The sequence below is a fragment of the Leuciscus leuciscus genome, assembly GCF_965113295.1.
Source record: "Leuciscus leuciscus genome assembly, chromosome: 23".
NCBI classification, from domain to species: domain Eukaryota; kingdom Metazoa; phylum Chordata; class Actinopteri; order Cypriniformes; family Leuciscidae; genus Leuciscus; species Leuciscus leuciscus.
The window spans coordinates 29,197,452-29,216,078 of record NC_138747.1 but is presented as its reverse complement, the minus strand read 5'-3'; the positions used below and the strand labels follow the sequence as shown (position 1 = coordinate 29,216,078).

The 18,627-nt window shown below is 38.2% G+C and overlaps 1 protein-coding gene across 2 annotated transcripts; it reads left to right on the top strand.

The window, feature by feature from the left end:
• The first annotated feature begins 2,724 nt into the window (after positions 1–2,724).
• On the top strand, positions 2,725–17,401 carry dnajc14 (DnaJ (Hsp40) homolog, subfamily C, member 14). 2 transcript variants are annotated; one of them, XM_082156442.1, is made up of 8 exons: positions 2,725–2,968; positions 4,019–5,337; positions 7,399–7,497; positions 7,603–7,709; positions 9,415–9,534; positions 9,643–9,803; positions 9,895–9,997; positions 13,619–17,401. In XM_082156442.1, the coding sequence occupies exons 2-8, from the start codon at positions 4,240–4,242 to the stop codon at positions 13,923–13,925; spliced, it is 1,995 nt and encodes a 664-aa protein (XP_082012568.1). In that variant the 5' UTR covers positions 2,725–2,968; positions 4,019–4,239; the 3' UTR covers positions 13,926–17,401. The 2 variants fall into 2 exon arrangements, with proteins under 2 accessions (XP_082012568.1, XP_082012567.1); XM_082156441.1 differs by having other exon boundaries at positions 2,725–3,251.
• The last annotated feature ends 1,226 nt before the right edge of the window (positions 17,402–18,627 follow it).

The following is an 18,627-nucleotide window of genomic DNA, read 5'->3' as shown; positions in this document are numbered from 1 at the left end:
TATACAGTTTTTTTGTGTGTATATTTAGGATACATAAACTGTTAGCTTTGAAATACACCTTAGCAACGAGTCAGCGATTTTATTCCAAAAACGAGTTTAACGCTTCTAGAACAAGAACAAATGTAGGGCGGGTCTTTATTTTGCCCATGCGGAATTGATTGGATGGCTTTAGTTTGCTATTGGTGGATCTCACGTGAGTGACAGGTTGCCCCGCCCTCGCGCAAGTAAACACATCATCAGAGAAGAGAAGTCACTGCAAGAGGGAAGAGATGTTATTTTGATTGAAGATTACGAGGGTAAATTATTTAAAAATAATAATAATAATTTGCTCAGATAAATCATTTATGAATATTGCAATATTCCATAGAAATTGAAATAAAGTGTCAATTGTGATATGACTTCAAAATGTCAATTGTTACGTCCTGCATGAGTCTACGGGTATTGGCAGACGCAATAAAATAAAAGGTTTAAGGTTGACTGAGCCCTGCCACAGCACCACAAGCAAATTAATTATCGTAAAGATTTTTAATTTACAGCTCATGGAACAGACAAGGTTTTGCAATAAATAAATAAAAAACTTAAAAAGAAGCAATGGCTTCAGGAGAGGGCATGGCCAAAAAGCTTGTTTCCGCCACATAAAACAATTTAAAAGATAATTGTGACTTTTTATCTCACAATTGACATTTTTTCCTCACACTTGCGAGTTTACATCTCCCAATACTGGCTTTTTTTCCTGAAAAAGTTAACGGGATAACTGAAAGGGATAGTTCAGGCAAAAATAAAATTCTGTCATCATGTATGAATTTCTTTTCATCTGCTGAACACAAAAGATGATATTGATGGGCCTCATTGACTTCCATAGTATTTTTTTCCATACTAAGGAAGTCAATGGTGCCCATTAACTGTTTGGTTACCAACAAGATATTATGAGTCAGTAAGGATTGATTGATATGTGAGTAACTGCTGTAACACATCACAATTCTGGGTTGACAGAGACCTCTGGTGGTACAAAATATGTTTGGACTGGTTAAACGTCCACTAAAAACAACATCCGTCCGTCCGTCTGTCTGTCTATCCATCCATCCATCTATCTATCTATATCCATCCATCCATCCATCCATATCTATCTATCTGTCCATCAGTCTATCTATCCATCCATCCATCCATCCATCCATCCATCCATCCGTCAGTCAGTCTGTCTGTCTGTCTGTCTGTCTGTCTGTCTATCCATCCATCCATCCATCCATCCATCCATCCATCCATCCATCCATCTCTATCTATCTATCTATCTATCTATCTATCTATCTATCTATCTATCTATCTATCTATCTATCTATCTATCTATCTATCCATCCATCCATCCATCCATCCATCCATCCCTCCCTCCCTCCCTCCCTCCATCCATCCATCCATCCATCTCTATCTATCTATCTATCTATCTATCTATCTATCTATCTATCTATCTATCTATCTATCTATCTATCTATCCATCCATCCATCCATCCATCCATCCATCCATCCATCCATCTATCTATCTATCTATCTATCTATCTATCTATCTATCTATCTATCTATCTATCTATCTATCATCTTTCTGCTGTTGTTTTTCAAATTATGTTCAAATTATGTTCAAATTCAAATGCAGGAAGAAAAGTGACTGGCATGTGGTTTAAAAGACACTTAATATTTAGTGATATTATCAGTTTGACTGAAACTACTGGATGAGATCAAAACATGACCTGAATTGAGTGATGATACTGTTGTCATTTTAGAGCTTCTTTATGGCTGAAATTGCATTTGTTTCATAATTGAAGAACTTTGCAACATTATTTTCTTGATTATTACTGTGAAGCTGCTTTGAAACAATCTGTATAAAGCGCTATACAAAGAAGGCTTGACTTGGCATGCAGGAAAAGTTATGGACTAAACAACAGGGATGTTTAAATCCATTGTACTTTTAGGTGCAAATACAGAACATTAAGAACTTCAGCTATGGGCATAGAAACACAAAACAATACAGCATAGACACAAACATGTGGGTAACATGAACACAAAATACTACATATTAAGAGGACACAAAAGTGAATAGTTTTCACTGCTTTGGGATTTACAGAGCTTTAGATTGTTTCCATATACACTTTGAATAAAGTAAAGAGAGGATTTTTTGTGTAATTTGGTTACAGGAAACATATATATATATATATATATATATATATATATATATATATATATATATATATATATATATATATATAATTTTTAATTTTTTTTTATGAGATTGGATAAACATTAAGATATCTGACCAAAATGTCTCTGTCTTCCACAGAAGAGGGACAAAAAATTATTTTAACATCTGACTTTAATTTAAATGTTATTTCTTTTATTGGTAAGAAGATGCTTTGGAGGCAAGGACCACACTTTCCCCACACTCTTTTTATTTTTTATTGAATAACTGAACAAGTAGGCCTAGCAAACATAGCATATAGGCTAGCATAAAAAATGCAATACAAGATGTGACATTAATTTGTAACATGGGATCCAACAATCATATCATAATATTTTAAACATGTCAATTCATTTTTGTTTTTCAGAGAAGACATAAAACAATCAAATTCCACCACAAACACCTTAAACAGTGGGGATTAATTTAAGCATATTTGTTTATGTAGGCCTATATAAACAATTCCAGTTAATATTGTCAATAATAGAGTTCCAAAAAAAAAAAAATCCTGTAGGTGCTATTTTATGTCGTTTTTTGACAAATAGTACAAATATGTTTGTTATTGCATTTTTCATCTGTCAGCTCCCCAAGGTACAGACGATCACGTAGTCAATCGTGATGTCACCCCGTCCCTCGTGTTAATGACAGGAAAGGGTTACTTACACGGAACTGACGTTAGGCTTGTGTGCTGTACTCGGAAGTGAACTGGAAAGAAGAGAGAAGGACAGTGAAAGCAGTTAAAGATAGGTGAGAAAACCGGCTGAGCTGCTTCGAGCTCATGTTACACTCGAGATTAACTTTGCTGCCCGTACACTGTCGTTGTTTTAGTGTCGTAAGGCAGGACTGCTAGCTGTAGGTGTTCTTCAGTTAGCATGTCTGCTAAAGCAAAACAGCATCGTAAATGAAGAGATTAAACAAATATAAAGATTATTAAACATAAACATTCAGGAAGTCACAACCACCGCATGTAAACCTCAGTCGACAGCAGTTGAGGAGTCGATGCTCGTGTACTTTATCAGGACAGAGAGAGGTCAGTAAGTTCCAGACTTGTTTACATTTCATTCTCTGCTCCGTCTCTCGTGGATCTGATCTGTTTTAATAGCTCAGGAAAACTGATGGGTTTGTAGTTTTAACTGTGTAACTTTAGGTCATGTAGAACAGCACACTTGTTGCCACTAACGGTGATATGTGTTTTGTTGTCAACAAAATGCAAAATGAACCGGCTGTATATTATTAACAACAATTTGTTATTGGTACAAATTGTGAATGCATTATATTTTAGCACTGATTGGTTGTAAAAACGTCCAAGTGAATATATGTAAGATATTTAAGAATCTTCCACTGACCAAAAAATAAATAATAATAATAATACTAATATATATATATATATATATATATATATATATATATAATCCAGAGATCTCAATATGGAATGCAACAGTAAGTCAAGTCTTTTTCCAATTCATTTCTCTCTATATGAAATTACAATATATATTTAAGTTCTGTCTAAACCATCAACCAAGCTCTGAGATTATCTGTCACCTTAGTTACTGATTTATTGCATCTTTTCAATATTATCAATTCAATTCAGCCGTTCTTGTAATGAATTAGAAATTACACTGGCTACTACAGAGCTATATGCCATTGGATGGTTGGTATTGAAAGTTGTGATTTTTACTTCTGGAACCTTACAGTTGTGTTGATGTGAAAGTTTTATACAGTGAACATACAGTGTCTTACATTATGTTATGTGGTATATTTAGAGTAAGTTGACATATTTTTTCTTTTCATTTGCAGGGGTTCGGAATGCTGGTGTGATTTGGAAATGTTAATCTCTGATCGTCTGCAATGCTGGACATGCTGAAGACTCCATATTGTGTTTCATTTGTGAATATGAGACAGCTGTTAAACGCAATGCATGCTGCATGTCTAAGTCTGCTGCCACCCTGAAGCTCATGATGGATATTTCCATGTCTGTCTTAAGCGTGAGGGAGTGAACCTGTGGATATCTGAGCAAGATGGAAGAAGACATGGCAATACATTGGGAGACAGTAGAGGAAGGCACTGACTGTGGGCCGCCCATCGTTTCTCTGGCCAGTCCGAGTCATGAAAATGACAGTCATGTGATGCCGCCTCAGGGACCTGACTGTGAGCATGAGGCGTTTGATGATTTGGATTGTGAATTCCCTGATGAAGACTTTGATTTGGAAGTAGACGAGAACGAAGAGCAAAATACTGCAGCTAAGGATCAGGAGGAAGATGGGAGTGCTGAAAAGGAGAAATGTGAAAGAGGAGGGAAAAATGAATTGGAGAATGAGTTGAGGGGCGACGGAGAGTCTAGATCCCGCAATGCTGGAACCGGGAGGAAAGGAAAATCCAAGAAGAGTGGACCGGCACAGGGGCCTTGTGATCAAACACCATCATGGACCGCTTCAATGTCTCATAGATCCTTCCTCGCATCGTCCGGGCCCAGCAGACACAAGCAGGTGAAGCGACGGAACCAGCATCTGCACAATCACAGCCGCGCACGAAGGAAAAACGGGAACCAGCTGGTCATGGTGTGTCGGGATTTCCTAGCGGACGTTTTTAGTCCCTGGTGCATTTCATGCATCCAAATGGTCGTCGAACTCATCATTTCTTTGACCCACAGATGTGGAGTCGTGGTGGAATCGTCCGGAATCGCGTTGTACGACTTTGGATCACGCATGCTTTGCAAGGTCACCGATATTCCAGGCTTGACTCAAGATTTGAGGCGGATCCTGGACTGGAGCCGGTTTTCAGCTGTAGCTTTAATAGAAGGCATTGGCAGGACTTTGTGTTGGGCTCGACACGCTCTTCTTTCCGGTTTCAGATTTGTTTGTGCCACGCTAAGCGTTGGCTCTCAGATGATGAGGTGCGTCGTGGGAAGGCTGGCGGGAGAGAGAGGCAGAAAATGGTGGCTTGCCTTCCAAAGCAGCAGGGTTTGGAGGAAAGTGTCGGATCTGACCGCGAGGATTCACGGGTGTTTCTTTAAACAAGGCGCCGCGAATGAAAGCTCAAATCCAGAGTCTCCCAACAGAGGGGCAGAGAAGTGGCAACCTGGAGAAGAGCTGCAGAGACTGCTGGCACTAGCCAAGGTAGTGATCTAGCGTTAATGTCTGATGACTTGAGTTCAAGCACTATATTTTAAAGCAAAACTACACTACCTTTCAAAAGTTTGGGGTCAGTAAGTTTTTTTTTAAAGGGGTCCTATTATGCTTTTCCACTTTTTCAACTTTAGTTAGTGTGTAATGTTGCTGTTTGAGCATAAAAAAGATCTGCAAGGTTACAAAGCTCAAAATCACTCCAAAGGGAGACAGAATCCTCTTTCCAAGAACTACAATGAACGGCTCATTTGGACTACAACGCACTTTTTCCTGATCTTATGAAGTCACAATGTTATTAATTTAAATAATCCGCGCCCACGGAATATGCAAAAAAGGGGACGAGGCTTGATTGAGCTGCATTAGAGAAGACATTTCTGGTAATAATCAGAAATGTTTCTTGAGCAGCAAATCATCATATTGGAATGATTTCTGAAGGATCATGTGACACTGAAGACTGGAGTAATGATGCTGAAAATTCAGCTTTGATTACAGGAATAAATTACATTTTACAATATATTAATATAGGAAACAGTTTGTTTAAATTGTAATAATATTGTAATAATTGAACAACACTGTCTTCACTAATGCAGCTCAATCAGGCCTCGTCAAGGAGACGCTGTTTTTTCCACAACGATTCCAAAACTCATTTGTTTGACCTTCCTAAGGCTGACGAACTTAGAGTGGTTTAAACACTGTTCCTGAACATTATAACCCAAAAGTTTATCTGTGTGATGCACATTTTATGGAGAACAGCTTGTTTTCTGTAGCTTTTGTAAGGTCTAGCTTTTGGTTCACTGCTCCTTAGCTAAATTAACCATGGTTTTGTGATCGATTACTGTTTGTATTACCTTAGTTTTCCGACAAATATCACGATTAAATGGTGGATAACATTGTATCTATTATGTAAAGGGAAATTACAAAAAACGTACCTCTCTGAAACGTCCCGTGAAATCCGTGCTTGCAAAGTCTGTGTATGAAATCCGTTCTGCAAGATCCTCTTGTTCGTTAACATTGTCAGGGTCTGAATCGGGCTCGAAATTGACGCCATTCTCATTTACACTAGGAAGGGCGGGACATTTCCCGAACACGTGCTAAGCGCTGCCAATCACAACACATATGGCCAACTAACCAATTACAACACATTAGCCCGGCTACCCAATCACAACACATATGGCCAACTAACCAATTACAACACATTAGCCCAGCTACCCAATCACAACACATTTGGCCAACTAACCAATTACAACACATTAGCCCGGCTAACCAATCACAACACATTTCGTGATTCGGAAGGAATAGCTTCATCAAAATCTGTGTGTTAGAGCCAGACTGGGGAGAGAGGTGCTGTAATGTAAAATATGTGAAAAATAATAAATGTTTTTTGAACAATCAAGCATGAAAACATATTAAAACAAAATCGAGACTTCGTAAAAGGACATAATAGAACCCCTTTAAATATTTTTGAAAGAAGTCAGCCACAACAAGGCTGCAATTATTTAAATTAAAAATACAGTAAAAACGTAATATTGTGGACATATTATTACAATTTAAATTAACTGTGTGAATATAATGTAAAATGTAATTTATTCCTGTGATGGCAAAGCTGAATTTCCAGCATCATTACTCCAGTCTTCAGTGTCACATGATCCTTCAGAAATCATTCTAATATGATGATTTGCTGCTCAAGAAACACTTCTCATTATTATCAATGTTGAAAACAGTTTTGCTGCTTAATATTTTTGTGGAAACAGTCATACATTTTTTCAGGATTCTTTTATGAATAGAAAATTCCAAAGAACAGATTCTGTGCATAACTTTGGTGATGTAGCTACATAACAAGCTTTATTTGGATTATTATTAAAGGTCAAGTGAGTTTGAGCTTTTATAGAATCCAGTTTCCAACTTTAATAGTTTATGCAAATATAAAGCCTATTCATTTAGTAAGCTCTTGATATATTGATGTGTTGCTTGGTGATTTGATGTTGGATACTGTAATTTTACAAGGACAGGTAATGAGTTTTTAACGTATTATCAACTGTTGTTCTGGTTCAGATCCCTGAAGAGGAGTTGGACCCATTTAATGTTCTTGGAGTGGATATTCATGCCACTGAATCTGAACTCAAGAGAGCTTACAGGCAGCTGGCAGTACAGGTGAGATGAAATAAAATAATTGCCCTGAAACCTCTTTGATGTCTGTGTTGGATGAATTATGGGTTTGATGTATTTGTCAAGATTTAATGGATTGTTTGCGTGCAGGTTCATCCAGACAAAAACAAGCACCCAGGCGCTGGCGAGGCCTTCAAGGTGTTAAGAGCAGCGTGGGATATCGTCAGTAACCCAGAGACACGGAGAGAGTATGAACTGTGAGTGCTTTTAGAAAACAACCACTGAATTGGTTTAGAGAATTGCCACAAAAGAATTAAAGGGACCTATTATGCTTTTTCCCATGCTAATCTTGTGTAATGTTGCTGTTTGAGCATGAAAAAGCCCTGAAAATTGTCAAAGTCCCTCCAGCAGGAGTTCTTCTCTATATCAGTGTCTCTGTTTCTGAACTCCCTGAAACGACTCCATTGTAGTCTTGAGTTTTCTTCAGGGAATGAACACGTCACAGTATTCCTAATTTAAATAATTCATACGCAGAATAAAGGGAGAGGGCCTGGATGAGTTGGATAGTAGTGTGTTGAAACTCGTGGTTATGGTAAAGAGCGGGACATTTCCCAAACGCCAGTAATTATGACCTTGGATATCTAACCCAATGGGTCACCCCGTGTGCAAAGAAATTTGGCTTTCGATTTGATTCTGGACTAACATTTGATAAGCAGATAAATATTGTAGTTAAGTCGAGTTTTTTCCGTTTTCAACGCCTGGCTAAAATCAAATCATTTCTCTTATTCTATATACAGCACTTTGGTCAACCCTTGGTTGTTTTTAAATGTGCTTTATAAATGAAAAAAGAAAGAAAAAAGAAAAGAAAGAAAGAACACGCTGGAAGCGCTTGACCAATCACAACACACTGGTCCAGCTGACCAATCAGAGCACGTTGTGCTTTTCAGAAGGAGGGGCTTCAAGAGACTGGGAAGAGAGGAGCTGCAACAATGTCAAATATGGGGAAAATGTGTTTTTTGAACATTCAAGCATGAAAACCTGTTCTAGTAGAGTCCAAAAACAAAATCAAGACTTTGAAAAAGGGCATAAAATGATCTCTTGTCTCACTCCTAAATCAAAAGACAGAATTAAGAAATTATATTTTGCATGAAGAAATTACTCCTGTTATTTTTGGATTGACAATATTTTCTTGACAATCGAACAAATTTTCCCCAAAATTCTCGTTACTGTAATGCAAAACAATTTAGTTCTCTTTTAATGGAATGTGAAAACAAGTGTCAAAACAAGTTTTATCTGTTAGTATTATTTAATGAACTCGAGCTAACATGAAATAACGATGAAAAGTTGTATTTGTAATGTTAACAAATATGTATAATACCGTAAGAAATGTTTAGTTACACAGTGTGTCTTTGTTACAGTGTAATTATACATTTAAGTACGGAGTAATATTAATTAATAATTCTTACTTGGGGTTAGGGTTTGGTTTAGGGTTAGTTGCTTGTAATTATGCATAATTTGCTGGTATTACTATAGTAAGTTCATGTAAAGTGTAACAAGGGCACTGTAAAATAAAGTGTTGCAAAATGTTTTGCTCATTATTATTATTAGAGTATTTTTAAAGTGTTACCAAAATATTGTTTCAAGGGAATATCTGTTGTATTGCCTTTCGTTCATGCTACATTTTGAATTCTGTGATTTCTTAAAGTGACCCAATTACAATATTAAAGATATAGCGGAGGATCTTTCCAAATTTTAGATAAGACCCGCCCTCTCCACTTTTTGAAAAGTTTGATTGATTCACCAGAATGATTGACAATTAGGAGGACCAATAGTTTAGACTACCCACCAGGAAGTAAAACATCCTCCGCTATACCTTTAAGAATTAAACAAATTATAAATGTGACGTGTATGTTTCTTTGATATAAGCACAAATGTCTTGTTTTTTGTGTTCTGTGTCTGCAGGAAGCGTATGGCTGCTACAGAGCTTTCAAAATCCATGAACGAGTTCCTGACCAAACTACAGGACGACCTGAAAGAAGCCATGAACACAATGATGTGCACTAAATGTGAGGGCAAGCACAAGTGCGTATGACTGACATTGTCATCTCAGTCCTGTTCTTTCATACAAGCTTCTGTTCTGTGTTACATTCTTGTGTTTCTATGTTCACCTGAGCATGGTCTTCTCCCCAGGCGCTTTGAGATGGACCGTGAGCCTGGCGAGGCCCGATTCTGTGCTGAATGTAATAAATGGCACAGTGCCGAGGAGGGAGACCTGTGGGCTGAATCTAGTATGCTGGGACTGCGCATCACGTACTTCGCCTTCATGGACGGCAAAGTCTTTGACATTACTGGTAGTTTATTGGCATCCACACCGTCAGATATTTGTATGATGTTCATATGTTGTATGCATATGTTGAACGCATGTCCCCATGTTCTACACAGAGTGGGCCGGCTGTCAGCGTATAAGCATCTCTCCAGACACTCATCGCGTGCCATATCATATCTCTTTCGGCTCTAAAGGTAGCAGCAGCGCCAGCCGCCACAGGTAACCACTCAGACTTTAATGAAAAGTGCTTTATCTTCAAACCATTATAATGTCATCAGCTACAGGGCCGGTCAAAAGTTTAATAAAAAGTCACTTATGCTCACCAACGCTGCATTTATTTGATCTGTTTTGTATGTTAATATATTTAAAAATGCAAGTTGTTCCTGTCATGCAAAGCAGAATTTTCAGAATAATTAGGGGCTTTCGCACCGGAGGAACCTTTTCATAGTTCCTAGAACTATTGGCGGAAGTTCTCGGATTTTGGTGTGTTCGCACCGCAGGAACTAGGAATGATTTTAAGTGTAGGAACTCCTTTTTGGAGGAACTAATTTAGCTCCTGCTTCAGAGTCGGGTCTAAACCAGCACTATAAGAACTATCCGAGACGTTAGTGTTCGCTGATTGGCCGAACGCACGCGAAACACCAGCACCCGCCATTTTAAAAAGGCAGTGTAAACACACAGATTATAGCTTATACATTTACTCCAGAAACTAACTCTACAAACATGGAAAACAGTGATGGATGGATCTCTCAACCTTTACGCTGAGGAGAAAATCCAATACAACATGATTATGTATTTCTGCTCAGCTAGTGACACTGGATATCAACCACACGGCATACGCTAATACCTTTTCGTATACTGTCTACTGTCTATGTATAACAGTTCTATCTAATAACGTATTAGACAGGACTGTTAGACAGATCGTAAACTAATGAACACGGAGAATGTGAGCAGTGGCGTTCTCAGCGCCGTCAAAATAAAGGTCACAACAAGAAGCACGGCTTATGTCACTTAAAGTACACATGAAATCAAAGTTGACCATATTTACTTTATTATCGCAAATTGTTACTTTTGTGGTGAACAATTCATCCAGGCAAGTCAATCCACACAATTTTTTTTATTTGGCTTCGTAATCTTTAATCAAAATCTGAAAATGCTCCTCCTCTCGGCAATGACGGCCCTGCTCTGATGATGTCAATTTGACGTCCTTAACCATGCCCCTCCATCTGACAGTCTGCTGTCTGAATGAAACGCCTACTTTTCTAGATCCAATCAGGTTCCAGTTGGGAAAAACAAGCCACGCCCTCTTTTTCTTATTTAGTTTTCCGTTTTTCTCAGAAATGCGTCACAACACTGAAATAAAGTCAGTTGCAACTTCCAGTTCACAGGGACTTTAAGAGTTCCTATGGGCGATGCGAATGTAACCAGGAAAATGTTCCTAGGGGAACATTCAGTTCTCGGGGCACCTCCCTGGTGGCTAGTTCCTAGAACTACCCGGTTTTCAGTGTCACATGATTCTTCAGAAATCATTCTAATATCCTGATGCTTTTTACTGTATTTTTGATTAAATAAATATAGCCTTGGTGAGCAAAAGAGACTTGAGAATCATAATACTTCCAAGCTTTTGACCGGTAGTGAATTCAAATACCATAATGACAACATAAGGTATTATTCAAAGGCCATTATGATGTCGTCACTGTCAGATTTTTCACTTTTTTTTTTTTTCTTTTTTTGAAAATGCATCTTAAAATGTGGAAAAGTTTCTAAAAACCCCAAATAGATGACATACTTATCTATTTTAAATAAGTAAATAGATATAAGTAGTTTAAGGTAGTAACTGATCTTAAGTTTTTAGATGACAAGATCTTTAAAGTCGGCATGAAAAGAAACTGCGAGTCTTTTTCTCCGTCTTGGGATGTATTTCCAAGTGAAGCGGCTTCTAGAACGAGAACAAAATGTAGGGCGGGGCTTGATTTTGATCTTGAGGAATTGATTGGATGGTTGTGGTTTGCTATTGGTGGATCTCATGAGTGACAGGTTGCTCCGCAAGAGGGAGGGAAGTTACTTTGTTTCAAAATTACGAAGCACATGAAGTAAAAAAAAAAGTTGTCAATGTTGATTTAATGGGGACTTTAAAGGTAGGGTAGGTAATCCTGTTCAGAAACACTTTTTTTTATACTGGGTGAAATGGTCCTTCCATCCTGATAGTAGTCAATACATTATGTGTTTAGAAAAAGGAATGAAAAAAATCAGACCTCTGTAGCAGCTGCAGGACAGTAAAAACTCTGACCAATCACTGCCATTCGGTGCGAATGTAAAGAACCAATCAGATGCCTTCATGTCTCGTGCCCGCCCCGAGCCCCACTGCGCGCGCTGCCCGGCGTGCACTCATCACATGTCACCGTTCCCGGAAATATTCAGCTCAAAGCACCTGCATATGCAGTCAGCGAAGGCAAACAAGGCAAAAACTACTTCCTCGGACCCTGCCCGCGCTCTTGAACGACCTCCTCTGCTTCACCCTCAACCCCGGACCTGTCCTCGAGCCGACGATGCGGTACTTGTCTCCGGACTCGGAGTGTACGTTAGTCTTCATTAGAGTCAACAATGTTTTCATCATGGAAACTCTTACATGCAAAACACCGTATATGTTATGAATCTTACACGAAATTCATCTTCATCACAGTGTAACTGATGGTAATGGAAAAACGTGTATCAATGCAACCTGTTTTTAGTTTTGCCTTATAAATATAGCTCGTTACCGAATGAAACTTTACCATTATCGATATGCTAGCTTGATAGTGAGTACTAAAAGAAATCTTATTTGTTTATATTCATAGTGATAAAGTTAGGTATTTTATTACATGTGATTCTGACATGATGTCACTGTATGTACTGCGCTCCTTCCTCTCCACTCGTCTCAGGTAATAAATGCGTCTTGTTCCAGCCTGAGCGTTTGGCGTCGCGCGTTCATGTGTTTTGGGGGCGTGGCTTTGGAAGGAGCTCAGAAGGGAGGGGGTGGAGTGAATGGAAATAATGAGCTGTGTTTATTGCAGATTAAAAGGTCTACAGTCACTCGATTTTTATATTTTCTTTTTCAGAGTACTTACATTTTAATTATGTATTGGTATATAAAGACAGTTTAAACAAATTTGGAATGTTTTTTTTTTAGAAAAATGATTACCTACCCTACCTTTAAGATTGTAAAAAAAAGTGCCCCCAAACATGTGACTGACTCTAAAATGTTTGGGGGAAAAAATAATACTTTTTAAAAATGTTTACATGCATTTAGTGGAAGGAAAATATGCTAAATGTTGTTTTTTTTTCTTTATTTGTTGTTGCAAAATTGCATAAAATGGTATATATGTTGAAGCCTACTGGGATACAAAGACTTATATTTGTAACACACACATTTATACGAACTTACACATACCTTTTAAACTGACTAGTTTTTTGATATGATTCGTTTTTTTAATTTTCTTGGAAATCCTTATTTGCCATTGATCAATCTACTAAAAGTTTGTCTTTATTGAGGTGAAAATATAAAGAAGACGAAAGAAGTATGAGGGATTTCTACATTAAAAGAACAATTAGCAACAAACCAAATGTGACTTATTGTTATGACAGTTTTCACTGTAAGCACTTGATCCATTGATACACAATTTTATTTCTTTTCTACTCTATATTTTTACATAGGCTAAACTGGGAAGGGTCACAGCACTTACATACCGTTGTCCTATTGTTAGTTTAACTGCTTCTATCGCTCTCCTCATTTGTAAGTCGCTTTGGATAAAAGCGTCTGCTTAATGATTAAATGTAAATGTAAGCGTCTGTGTCCTCTAGACCCGCCCCAGATCATCCTGCAACTGGTGGTGGCTCGCCTGCGGACCTGCAGGACTTCTTCAGCCGCTTCTTCCAGGCCGGAGCTCCCAGTGACGCGTCTGCTAATGGAGGATTCTTCCCGTCGGGAAACCCTGCGCCTCATGCGTCCGCAGCAGCTGCAGGGCCTGCAAACATGTTCTCAGGGCCAGCTCCACAAACAGGGTTCTTCAGCCCAGGAGCCCAGCGGGGCGACCCCAGCGAACACTGGACTGACGGAGGAAAACCCCCGCGCCGGCGCAAGAAAGTTCGCAAGCCATTCCAGCGCTGAGAAAGGTACTATATTACGCAGAGGTGGAGCGCTGTGTGTTGCCATGCTGTGACGTGATATTGGCCAACTAGTGCAACAAAACGAGGACAAAATCTCTTGACCTCATTTGAACATCCAGTGTTGGCGCTTTGAAGCTTCCTGATTATAAAATGAAATGGCGTTGAATTTCGTAGAGGAGCAAGCGAAAAGAGATCTTTTCGTTTCATGTTTGAAGGTATTTTTCGGTTTTGTTATCTCTTGTTTTGACACAAATTAATCAACATTCAAGCATTTGAAATCACATTCTTTGAAGAAACAGAAGGACTCGTGCGTAGAGACTCCTGGTGTATCTGAAGAATATTTGACCCAATGTTAAAAATTGTCTATTTACTCTCACCCTCATGTAGTTCTAAACCTTTATGCCTTTTATTTTTTTCATTGGATGTTCTCACAGCTTTTTTTCAGCACAACAAGAACAAAATAGCCAACATCGTAAAAGTAGTCCATGACGTTGTGTGACGACGACCCAAAGACCCGAATTCAAGCGGTTCGCTGATCAAGTTCTTCTGGGTTTAGGGTTAAAGAGGTCGAAGCTTTTTGTAGTCCCATTTTGTATCTTCAGTGGGGGGATGGATAGCAGTGAATAACTTTGCTTTTGGAAAACAACTGCATGAAGTTTCTAAAAAAACTGTCCTTTTGTGTTCTTCGGAAAAAATAACAGCATCAGCGTTTGGAACAAAGTGAGGGAAATGATGACCCATTTTTTGGGGGTGAAGTTTTACTTTAAAAATGTTTCCGTTTTTGTCAGGCTTTGAATCTGATGGAAAATGTTGGCTGAATGTTTTGTGATATGATCACATTAAGATGATGTATAAATCACACACAGACCTCAGGGATTCTTTTCTTTCTCTTCATCTGCTACTAGTAAGAGAACAGGAAGAAAACGTAGCTGTGATTTCCCCAGTGTTCCTGGGCGTATTGTGATCCTGATTAAACCAGTTATTCACGCCACAGAATTCAGCAGTTCAACATTAAAACCAGTTTGATTTGTCCCCCCCCATTGTTTAAATCACGTGTTTAGGAGGGAAATACTTCAAATATATGTACAAATATTTCACAAAAGTGACAGGATATGTGTTGGTATTCTTGAAATGGCTCAAATCAACTGCTCACGTGATTGAATGGAACTTTGAATGAGAAGATGGAAGACTCTTGCGGGATTTTCCCATTAAATGCTCTGCCTGATACCTGGATCTGTTGACTTAATCGCTTTGTGTTTTGCTGGAGCTGTAGGACGCTTCAATGTACAAAGAAAAAACTCTGAGGAAAAAAACACATTAATTTAAGCACGAGTTAAAGCACAAATGAAATGATGTAGACCTTAGATGTCTGCATGCATAGATTTTGAAGTCAAGTTCAAACTTGGGATTTGATGTGAAAATCCCAGAGCCTCCCTTTAAGAAGTCCACTTTTAATTTTTGACCACTTCTTAACACTCAGGAATCATCTTAAAAGATTATTTCATTAATCTGCCAGAGCGTCTTTCACTCTCTCTCTCTCTCTCTCTCTCTCTCTCTCTCTCTCTCTCTCTCTCTCTCTCTCTCTCTCTCTCTGCCAACAGATTCATTAGTGTCCAAACCTGACATCTTGCTTTTGTGTGTTTTTCTTTATTTCACACTCGGCCCAATATACGTTAAGACACGGACAGCTTTGCCTCTGTACAGCTGAAACATACTAATGCATAATGTGTTCAGCTTCATGTGTTCTTCTCAGAGATGCTTTCACGAACTCTCTGTTCAGATTTACTTATATCTCCTGTTAAATGCGCTTGTTTAACAACAGTCTTTAAAGGAAATGATCAATTACAACAATAAAGCGATTTGAAGAGGCTCTGCTCTCCAGAAATGAAATCAAATTGTTGTTTGTCAATGATCTTTAAGCCTGTCACTCCACTGTAAAAAGCGTAGCGATGGGTATAATGGTTTAATGTGGTTAGGCAATGATTTAAAAACTGCATGATAAAATAGCAGCACGTTTACCGATGAAATGATCTTGAAGGCTAAAAATGACTGACCACACTGTAACTATAGCTGACCTAAATGGTTTCGATTACTTCATTTTTTTTTTTTTTTTGGCGGTTTAGGGTAAATTTCAGTTTTGTAAACGTTTACCTTTCGTCAGATTTTCACAGTTGATTCTGATATTTTTACAGCAGAAACTTTCTATTAACAATGTAAGGGTTAATGCACGACGAGGTGTCCATTGTCAGGTGTTAATGGATGACGCGTTGCCTCCGCCAAAGTCCATTAATACCTGACAATGGACACCTCGAAGGGCATTAACCCGCGTATACCATGGTCACTTGCCAAATAGCACATTTTTAAAACATTAGTTTATATTTTAATTAGTTTTACAATTGAAATCTAAAGTTTTTACAAACAATAACTTGGTTTCCCTGGTTACGCCTGACGGTTTATTTAGCAACCGGAGATATTTATAGTCCGCTCGATTTATAGTCCGTATAGATACTTTGACTGCCTGTTGCTATGGTTACTCACAGCTGATGTAGCCAGCGCATTTATTAATTTCGAACGGTAAACAGTCAGTTTCACCAGAACTCCTTTACTAGGTGTCCTCTATCACTTTTTAATGGACACCCTGCAGCCAATCAGAATCAAGTATTCACGCAGATCATGGTATAACACTTTTTAAATGGACACCCTGCAGCCAATCAGAATCGAGTATTCACCCAGACCATGGTATAACACTTTTTTAATGGACACCCTGCAGCCAATCAGAATCGAGTATTCACCCAGACCATGGTATAACACTTATTAATGGACACCCTGCAGCCAATCAGAATCGAGTATTCACCCAGACCATGGTATAACACTTTTTAATGGACACCCTGCAGCCAATCAGAATCGAGTATTCACCCAGACCATGGTATAACACTTTTTAATGGACACCCTGCAGCCAGTCAGAATCAAGTATTCACCCAGACCATGGTATAACACTTTTTAATGGACACCCTGCAGCCAATCAGAATCGAGTATTCACCCAGACCATGGTATAAGCTGATTTAATTTCTATTCACAGCTGATAATTGAAGTGGCATACTAGAAATAAAACATTAGACCGTTTATTATTGCACTAAACTTCCTCTTGATGTTAAGGCGCTACTGAACTTTTCAACAAAAAATTGGTAACTTTTTAAATGAACTTGTCTAAACAACAAACTCAGACGTGGTTGTGAATTGTATTGCTTGTGTGACTTGATTGTTTGCAATATTCCACTCACTGTTTCTTGAACATATGATGGGTATTGCATCCATTATTCACTGGAGAGTTTCAGCAGTCTGTTTGAAGTCGGCACAAATGTATTTCATGATTAAATGAAGGTTTATTCCAGACGGATGGTGTTGTAGAGAGTGATCTAAATGTATATGCAAGAAAATGCTCTAGATTCAGATAATCATTAAAGTGGTTATATTGTGCAGGACCTAATCTTAGTTAATGCTAATTTCAACATTTACTAATACATTATTAAAATCAAAGGTTGTATTTGTTAACATTAGTTAATGCACTGTGAACTAACATGAACAAACAATGAACAGCTGTATTTTTATTAACTAACATTAACAAAGATTAACTAATACAGTATCAAATGTATGGCTCATGGTTAGTTCATGTTAGTTAATACATTAACTAATGAACCTTATTGTAAAGTGTTACCGTAATGTGCATTACGTAATCAGTATACAGACCCTTTCCAAAAAATTTTAATATCATGGAAAAGTTTATTTATTTCCATAATTCCATTCAAAACGTTAAACTTCCATAGATTATAGATTCAGGGCCCACAACTTAAACGATTTCAAGTATTTAGTTGTTTATTTGTACATAATTTGGGCTTCCAGCTCAAATGTCCTGGTAGAGACGGCTGCGTTGAGTGGACAGCACAGTGGACCAACACCAGCCGATGACATGGCTCCCCAAACCAACACAGACTGTGGAAACTTCACACTGGACTTCAAGCATCTTGGATTGTGTGCCTCTCCATTCTTCCTCCAGACTCTGGGACCTTGGTTTCCAAATGATGCAAAATTTGCTCTCATCAGAAAAGAGGACTTTGGTCCACTGTGCTTTATTAAATCCAGAGTCAACGCAGCCGTCTACCAGGACATTTCCAGAGCACTTCATGCTTCCTTCATTTTCCAGCAGGATTTGCACCTGCCCACACTGCCAAAATAACCAAAACCTGGTTCAATGACCATGGTATCACTGTGTAATTACTGTGTGATTTCATGTAATATTCACATTTTTTGAAATCCTGTTTTCGTGGGTTTTATGAGCTGGAAGCCCAAATTATGTACAAATAAACAACTAAATACTTGAAATCATTTAAGTTGTGGGCCCTGAATCTATAATCTATGGAAGTTTAACGTTTGGAATGGAATTATGGAAATAAATAAACTTTTCCATGATATTCTAATTTTTTGGAAAGGGTCTGTACATCATGAAAGTAATCTGATAACGTAATGTACGTTACTTGTGTTCAGAGATCTTTTGTATGCCGTACATCGCTCTAATGAAATATTTAAGTGCTCAGAATATAATATTGTAAATGTGTTTTTAAAAGAAACTGAAGGTGGATGTTGTATAGATTGTTGAAAAACACCTGCAAGGCCTCGAAAAGAGAGAAAGCAACGCCAAAGTAACG